This window comes from Pantherophis guttatus, chromosome 10 (genome assembly GCF_059756535.1).
Source record: "Pantherophis guttatus breed Tessera chromosome 10, ASM5975653v1, whole genome shotgun sequence".
NCBI lineage: Eukaryota > Metazoa > Chordata > Lepidosauria > Squamata > Colubridae > Pantherophis > Pantherophis guttatus.
Genome location: NC_142072.1, coordinates 26902226 through 26911211, shown reverse-complemented (window position 1 = coordinate 26911211; position 8986 = coordinate 26902226). Strand labels below are relative to the sequence as shown.

Below are 8986 nucleotides of genomic sequence, written 5' to 3'. Positions count from 1 at the left end.
GGCTGATCCAGTAGTTGGTGATGATGTGACGTCAACAAACCAGTTCTCTGTGACTAAGAGCTGGGCTCTCCTGCCCACCCCTGCTGTATTCCTACCTTTATTTCTTGGTTTTTAGCCCAGCTGATAGGCGCGGCAGAATGGATTGCCGCACCTCAGCTGGCCAGAAACCCAACGCTCTTGTGCAGAGCGCAAGTTTGCGATCACGCACAAAGCGTGTGCGCGAAGAGAACCAGTAGTAACACCGGTTGGAACCCACCACTGCTTTGCGCATGTGCAGAGGGTCCAAAATCGCATGTAACGCACTTCTGAACCGGTAGGGAAGGTAAATAGATTTCACCCCTGAGTCAAACCCCCTGCCCAAGCAGGAGTCCTTATACTATCCCAGACAAATGAATGTCCTAATCTTTTCTTGAATACCTGCCACAATGGAGCAGCTACTAATCCAGAAGGCAGGCTGCTCCACTGATAAATCGTTCTCACGGGTCAGGAAATTTCTCCTTAGTTTTAGGTTGGATCTCCCTTTAACAAGCTTCCATTCATTGCTTCTTGTTCTACCCTCAGGTGCTTTAGAGAACCCCTCTTCTCTGTGACAGCTCCTCAAGTACCAGAGGACAGTTATCATCTCCTCCCTCCTAACCCTCCTCTAGGATAGGCTAGACATACCTAGTTCCCTTAGCCATTAGTCATTCGGTTGAGCCTCCAGACCCTTTTCAACTTTGTTGCTCTTCTCTGCACTTTTCTTAGGGTCACAGCATTTTTTTAAATATCTTGGCAACCAGAAGTGGACGCAGTATGGCCTCACGAGTGCAGTATAACGTGGCACTATCACTTCCCATGATCTTGATGCTGTCCCTCTGTTAATGCAGCCTAGGACTCCACTGGCTTTTTTGGCAGCTGCAGCACACGGCTGGCTCATATGTAGATGATGATCCTCTAGGTAGGACACCTAGATCCCTCTCATGGTCACCACTGTTGAGCCAGGTACTCTCTATTCTATACCTGTACATTTGATTTTGTTTGCCTAAGTGTAAAACCTTACCTTCCTCACCACTCAATTGCAATTTGTTGAATAGGTCCAGTGGTGAAATCCAAATTTTTTTACTACCCATTCTGTGGGCATGGCTTGGTGGGTGAGGCAGGGGAAGGATACTGCAAAATCTCCATTCCCACCCCACTCCTGGGGGAAAGATATTGCAAAATCTCCATTCCCACCCCACTCTGGGGTCAGCCAGAGGTGGTATTTACCAGTTTTCCGAATTACTCAAAATTTCCACTACCAGTTCTCCAGAACCTGTTAGAACCTGCTGGATTTCACCCTGAATAGGGCCCAATGCTCAAGTCTGTCAAGATCCTTCTGAATCTATCTTCCAGAGTTTAAATGTAATTTCCAAATGTCAAAGTAAATTCTGCTCTTCCTATGCCCAGACTGAAGTTGATGGGAGGGCTTAAAACTTGCTTCTTTACCCTGAAAACAAACTCACAAAGCCCCAAAGAAGCACTTTGAAATATTCCACACACTGTGCACACTTTTTTTTCTTCAGTGGGGATGTTTTGGAGTTAGATGTTCCCTCCCTTTCAAAGACCAAGAGCCTTGGTAGTACAGTGGTCTAAGGCACCCTGTTATTAAGCTGGTTATTAAGACCAGCTGCCTGCAATTACTGCAGGTTCGAATCTCGCCAAGGCTCAAGGTTGACTCAGCCTTCCATCCTTTCTAAGGTAGGTAAATTGAGGACCCAATTGTGGGGGCAATAAGCTGACTTTGTATAAAATATACAAAAGGATGAAGGCTATTGCTGAGCACATTGTAAGCCGCCCTAAGTCTCCGGAGAAGGGCGGCATATAAATCAAATAAAAAAAATAAAATAAAATAAAAAAGATCTCACCAAGTACTTACGACGTCACCAGGACGGTGTGATCCCCAGTTTTAGCCCCGCCAGAATGAGGTTGGCTGTGCCTCCTTCCTCTCTTCTGCAGACTACAACACAGGCTATCTGCAAAACACAGAGGAGATCAAAAGCCAGGACAAGGCATAAGAATCAAGCTGGTTGGTTTTTTCCCCCAGTAGGCACAAGGCAGTTAAAAAGCAAAGAAGAACACATATTAGAGTTTGTTACACAATCACCCAGATGTTTAGGCTGGATTTGGCATTTTTATCCACTTCCCAAGGACCTGATGTTCCACGAAGGGTGCCATCACAAAATGTAAGCTGTTCTGAATAAATGTGCCTTTTTCCAATTGATGGATGGGAATTTCTCAATGCCAATGGGGTTCCAGTGGTTGTTCACAACAATGTGAATTCACAGCTGTGGATTTTTGAGCTGCTGTTGGCCTTCATGCATGTCTACTAGCTCTTTCCAAGAATCTAGGATGACCTAATGCAGTGATGGGTAACCTTTTTGCCATCGCGTGCCAAAAGCAAGGGGAGTGCAGGGTGGTTGCGCGCGTGCGTGCCCACACCCATAATTCTATGCACCGCCCCCCCCCCGCATGCACGTGCAACCCACCCCCCGTGCTCCTCCCACTTTTGGCATGTGATGGCACGGTTGACCCAGTAGGCCTGTTTTTCGCCCTCCCCAGGCTCCAGAGGCTTTCTAGGAGCCTGGGGAGGATGAAAACAGCCTACCCCACCCCCCGCAGAGGCCCTCTGGAGACCAGAAACAGCCCGTTTGCCGATGGGCCCAAGAAGGCCCGAAAATCAGCTGGCCAGCGCACACATGCATGCTGGACCTGAGCTAGGGCAACGCTCGTGTGCCCACCAATATGGCTCCGCGTGCCACCTGTGGCACGTGTGCCATAGGTTCGCCATCCCGGACCTAATGTATCAGCACAATTAAGCAATGTGGTCTCTTGCAATTGACAAATGGAAACGCTGTCAGGATACAGATTTTTAAAACACCATCCAAGACCTTTTCAGTATGGCACCCAGAATGTTAATAGTAACCACTGGGACCACCACAGTCAGTTTACACCATAAATTTACAACTTCAATTTCAATCTTGATACTTTGTGACTTTCTCCAATTCTTTTGTCTTCTATCCTACCATCCCCTGGCATTGCCACCTTAATTATCCACCTTTTCTTTTTTTCAACCACAGTTAAATCTGTTGTGTATCTACCAAGAGTTTATCAGTTCATTCAGTTTATATCAGTTGTTATAGTTGTCAGACAGATGTTTAGACTGGATTTGGCACCTATAAATTCCTTCTGATTTAGCTTTATTACAGTCACCTACTCCCAATGATTGTGGATGGCTTGCCACATATCAAATATAGAATTAAAGCTATTAAAAAACATATCAGCCGAGACAAAACAGACCTAACAGTCAAAAGAGGGGCTCCATGACAGGGAACAGAGCTCCCTCTTCCAGGCCCCAAGAGAACAGGCACAGAGCACTTGCAACAGAGAAGGCACAAGATGACAAGTTTAACTGAGGGCACCAGGGGCACAGCCGCTCTGCCCGAGTTTGCCAGGCGAGCCAGGACTGCCCATCTGCGCAGAGGGACACGCAATCCCATCCGGGACTGTGTTGTGCTGCCTGGTAGGATTCACCCCAACACACACGGGGGGGGGGAGGGGGAGAGAGAGAGAGAGAGAGACTTTCTGGACATTACTTTTATCCTTATTAAAATTCATTGACAAATTCATTATTTACTAGGTATTGCTGCATGCAAAGGCTGACTTGCTGGGATAATCCTTGGAGTGGGTCTTTCCATGTGAGCCAGCACAAAACAGTGGACATGAAGTGGACTGCCCTCCATGCCAACTCCTCTGGGGGTGGAATTGCACCTCTTCCTAGGAACTGCGAGGGGGGGCTGACAGGCCTGTGGCGGATGAGGCTCCATTCTGGCTGAGCTGCCCCTCCCTACCTCGGTCACTGGGAAGCAGGCATGGCATCCACCAATGGGGCCCCAGTAGGGAAAGTTTCATGGACTCCCAGAGAACCAAACTTAAAATCCAACTTGTAGGGATGTTACCTTCATGCACTGGAGATAAGCGGAAGCAGGAGGATGAAATGTCAGTGTGGGGATGCTAAAGAAGACTGCAAGGGAGGGAGAGGAAGGGGGTCGGGGGTACTGACTCTCTGTGCCCTTTAACCCTGATGTTGCCTCCCCCCACCCCCACCCACCCCCACACACACACACGCCTTGTCTACCAACATCATAACTTGCTTTTTGTGTACCAATGATTGTAAGGAAGGATTATAAAGAATTGCAACAAATAGATAAATGGATAAAATATAATCTTTAAATCTTAGCTTTGACACGAAGAAGGTCTCAAACCTACCGACCAAGCAGCACGCTGGGTATTCCCACGTTTAACTTTATTTATTGGATACTCTGTTTTAATTTGCCTTTTAACTTTTGTATTTTCTGTTTCTTATTGTTGTGAGCCGCCCTGAGTCCTTCGGGAGAAGGGCGGCATATAAATCCAATAAATAAATAAATAAATAAACCACAAGCGCGGGGAGGGGGCGCTGAAAACCCCATCGCTTAAATCGGAGACCGTCATCCTGCAGTCCAAACCGGGCACTTCTAACCCCTTTCCCGGGGAATGAACAATCTTTAGCCCTTCTGAAGGACCGGAGCGGGGACGGAGCTGTTCTGCAACAAGGGCAAAGCCCGCCCAGGCTTCGGGGGCCTGGAGCTGTTCAAGCTCGCCTCAGCGAGCGTGGCCGGGAGCCTCTGCGCGGAGCTGGCGCCCGGCGGGAGGAAGGCGGACGGGCAGCAACTCCCTTGGCGGCAGCATCCCCGGAGCAAGCGGAGCGGAGCTTTCCACGCGGGGCAGTGAGGCCAAAGCCGGTTGGTTCGCGGGTTCCGGGAGACTCGGCCGGGTGCGGGACGGTCAGCGACCGCCGCCGCTGCGCTTCTGCCGAGGCCGGGGGCTCCAGCAGCCCGTCTCACGTCGGCCGCGGAAAGTTTTCCCCGTTGGCCAGGCCTCGGAGCGGCCAGAGGAATCCCTGCTCGTCAGCGGTCCAGAAACGCCGCCGGCCGACAGCCGCAAGCGCCGCCGAGCCCGGGGGAGGGAGGGGGTGGGCGGGAACGGGGGAATCCCACACTCATCGCCCCTCGCGGCTGGTGGCGGGGTGGGGAGGGTCATCCGGTGGCTAAAGGCCAGGAAAAGAGGGTGGGGGCTTTTCTCGCTGCCCGAGGAGCCCTTTGCGCACCAACAACGCCCGCGGTGGCGGCGGCATCGAGCACCGGCAGCTGCTCCGAGAGGCAGTTCGGATTGTCCCCGAGCGCTGAGAGTTGTCCCAAAGGTTTCCTCCCGGAGACCCCCCCCCCGCCACTAAAGAGGCGAAGCCCACTTCGTCCGTCGGGGAAGGCTCTGCGTGCGCCGCCGCCAATTCTCGGGGGGACGCTGGGAGAAGATAGAATAACACGGTTGGAAGGGACCGTGGAGGTCATCTAGTCCAACCCTCTGCTCGAGCAGGAGACCCCAGACCATTCCGGAGAAATGGCTGCTTCTTCTTGAAACCCTCCAGTGACGGAGCCCCACAACTCCTGGAGGCAATTCCCGTTCCACAGATTGTTATCATTGTCAAGAAATTCGGCGGGGCGTTTGGACCTCCCGCCTCCCCGCCCTGCCGGGAGAGACTTCCAGAGGAAGAGACCGAGTAAACTCAGCTCGCCGATCCGGCGGAATCGGAAAACCCGAGAAGGGACCGCGGTCGTCCGAATAGGGGCAGGCGCCAACCGCCGGCCAGAAGCCGAAGAGGAGCCCGGGCCGGGGACGAAGCCGCTGAGCAGAAGGCAGCCCTGGTCCCGCGATGCTCGGGCTCCCTTGGCCTCAGCGACGAGGCTGCAGCGGCCGGGGAGGCGTCAAAGGGCGACTGGGGAAAATGCGTGTGCGGGGAAGTGGAGCCGGCGGCGGTGCTGCTCCCAAAGCGGCTTCGCGCTCCCGCGATTTGGCTCGGGAGTGGGCCGAGCGCGCAACGCAGCCTTCGGGAAAAGGAGGACCTCGCCGGGCGCGCAACTTCTACGGCTCCCCATAAAGAGTTCGGGGCGCGGCTCCTCCTGAGGCCCGGAGTCCTCGCTTTGCCGCCGATGGGCTCACCTGGGTCGCTCCCGGTTCCCCGCATTGGAGTAGCGAAGACGACGAGGGCCACGCAGGGCCCAGCCACGGCCAAAGTCCGCTTGCGCCCTGCCGTCTCCTGCAGCGGCTGCGGGCGCGCTTCTCCCCTTCCGCCCACGCGCCGAGCGCCGGAGCCCCACGGAAGAAGCCCCGCCCGCCCCGCGCGAATCCCGGGCCGCCGGTCCTGGACGGGGCGGGGGCGGGTCCCTCGCTGGGCGCCCTATGGGGCTGCGGGACTGCCTGCCACTCGCGCGCGACGGAGCCAATGGGGCGCGCGGGGGGGAGTGGCCGCGCGCTGGGCCGAGCGGGGCTCTAAAGCGCGCCCCGCCGCCGAGGGGGTCCCAGTGAGAGCCGCAGAGCGGAGCGCGGCCCAGCCACCTCCCGTGCGCGACCCGAGCGGCGATGGCCACCACGGCGCAGTATTTGCCGCGCGGCGCCTCGCTCCTGCCCATGTCGGCGCCGGAGACCGAGCGGCTGCACCAGGGTCCCACCTACCGCGAGGTCCAGAAGATGATGCACCACGAGTACCTGCAGGGGCTGGCCGCCACCCCGGGCCACCCCATGGGGACCCTCCCGCACCACCAGTGGCTGCCGGGCGCCACGGGGGACTGGGGCGGCGGCGGGACCCACCTGGACCACGCCAAGGCCGGCGGCGGGCCGCGCGGAGACTTGGACGGCGGCGGCGGCGGCGGCGGCGGCTTCCACTCGCGCTCCCACCTGGTGCACCAGCAGGCGACGGGAGGCGGCGGGGCTCACTGGGGCCAGGCCGGCCCGACGCATCACCTGGGCGGCTGCCCCGCCGCCATGTCCCCGACGGCTGGCGGCCCGCAGCCTCTGCTCTACTCGCAGGCGGCGTACCCGGGGCTCAACGGGATGCTGGGCCCGCAGCCGCCCGCCCTCCACCTGCCGCACGGCCACGACGAGGGGTCCGAGGCCCACCTGGAGGGCTCCCCGACGCCGCTGGGCCACGCGGGGCCCGAGCCGCCCTCCGACGAGGACGCGCCCAGCTCCGACGACCTGGAGCAGTTCGCCAAGCAGTTCAAGCAGCGCCGGATTAAGCTGGGCTTCACGCAGGCGGACGTGGGGCTGGCGCTGGGCACCCTGTACGGCAACGTCTTCTCGCAGACCACCATCTGCCGCTTCGAGGCGCTGCAGCTGAGCTTCAAGAACATGTGCAAGCTGAAGCCGCTGCTCAACAAGTGGCTGGAGGAGACCGACTCGGGCAGCGGCAGCCCGGCCAGCCTAGACAAGATCGCGGCGCAGGGCCGCAAGCGCAAGAAGCGCACCTCCATCGAGGTGGGCGTGAAAGGCGCGCTGGAGAGCCACTTCCTCCGCTGCCCCAAGCCCTCGGCCCACGAGATCACGGCGCTGGCGGACTCGCTGCAGCTGGAGAAGGAGGTGGTGCGCGTCTGGTTCTGCAACCGGCGGCAGAAGGAGAAGCGCATGACGCCGGCCGGGGGCCCGCACCCGCCCGCCATGGAGGACGCTTACTCGCAGGGCGAGGCCTCCCCGCCGCTGCACCACACGCTCCGGAGCCCGGTGCAATGACTGAAGAGCGGCGCCGGCGGCTGGGCAGCCGGCTGGTCTGGCTGGGACTGGCGGCAGGACTCGTGCGCGGCCGACGCCTTGGGCATCGGGGACGGCGGGGAGCCTCGGAGCTAGGAGAGCCGCCTTCGGCCCGGAGCCCGGGGCCTTCCCGCCGCCACTCGGCTCTAATTGAAACTCCATATTTATTGACCCCCTCGGAAAAGCCCCGGCCGAGCCAAGCGCGGAGGGCCCCGCTTCCTTGAGGACGCCTCCGGGCTGTGCCTGTCTCCCTCGCCCGGAGGACCGAGGCGGCGCTTCCAGGCCCGGGGGTGCAGACCGCCTCCCTCAGCCGAGCGGGTCCCCGGAGGCTTTCCGAAGCGGACTGGTGGCCAGCGCCCTCGGAGGGGCTCCGCGCCCAGCAAGCGGTTGAAGCCGTTGTCTTCTCCCTTATTTATGTTACAATCAATTATTTTATTACTCGCATAAAACATTTATCCGGAACCCGCCTCTTGTCTTTGTTGTGAACCACCGACCGAGAAAGCCGGGGGGGGGCGCAGGGCAGGTTCACGGTGGGACCGGGGAAGGGGCGCGGCGGAGCCCTACTTCGCCCGCCGGGCTTCCTTTTGTTCCCGCCGCTGGGCTGCCGCGGCCCGTGCAAGACCGGGCGGTCCCCGGGCGGCCGTGTAAAGCCCGCCCTTAGGGCCGTGCTCTCAATTCGGCCCCGAATCCCCCGCCGCTCAGCCGGGAGAGTCGCCGTTCTCCGGCTTGCGCTCGAAGCTCCCCTCTCGGGCTAGTCCCTTCTTCCCCTGCCGTTCAAACGGGAAAGGGAGGTGCGGGGAATGGCAAGTTGGCCCCGGGATATCCTGCTGGACAGCCGCCGTCCATCCGTCCCCGTCCAGGACTCGGCTTCCGAGATCGGCTTCCGCTGGCCGCCTTAGGAGAGGAGGCCGTTTTCGGTGGAAAGCCTCCAAGGAATAGCCTGAGACGTGAAAATAATCGGGAAAACGTTCGCCTTTTTCCTGACAGGGGAGCCGCGCTTCCACCCGAAGCCCTTTCAAGGAGAGCGTTCAGGTTAGGCCGTGATAAAGGGGTTAAGCTTTAGGGCTCCAAAAGAGTTTTTTCTTTCTTATTACTATTTCAAAAGCACAGCGAATGATAGCTAAGTAGTGTATTTTCGAATTATGGCCGTCTCAATTTTACTCCGTGCTTTCGTTATTTATTTATTTAATCCACTTAAGTGCTTGCAATCAACTTTTATTACAAGAGGACGACCAAAAATGCTTCCATCCCTTTATGGCACTTGGTTAGTTTAAACACTGCTGGGTGCCTGAGATGCTTTCTCATTTATTTCTTCGACTTCTTGAACTGGGCTCTCGAGGAGAAGAGA

The 8986-nt window shown here is 57.4% G+C and overlaps 1 protein-coding gene across 1 annotated transcript; it reads left to right on the top strand.

The window, feature by feature from the left end:
* Positions 1-5605: 5605 nt before the first annotated feature.
* Positions 5606-8100, top strand: POU3F1 (POU class 3 homeobox 1). The gene has a single exon (XM_034413729.2). It carries the CDS (start codon positions 6475-6477, stop codon positions 7618-7620), a length of 1146 nt encoding a protein of 381 aa, XP_034269620.2. The 5' UTR covers positions 5606-6474; the 3' UTR covers positions 7621-8100.
* Positions 8101-8986: the final 886 nt, after the last annotated feature.

What these genes read in the sequence shown, in the direction of transcription:
- POU3F1 (XM_034413729.2), top strand. Translation starts at nt 6,475, where the DNA reads ATGGCCACCACGGCGCAGTATTTGCCGCGCGGCGCCTCGCTCCTGCCC.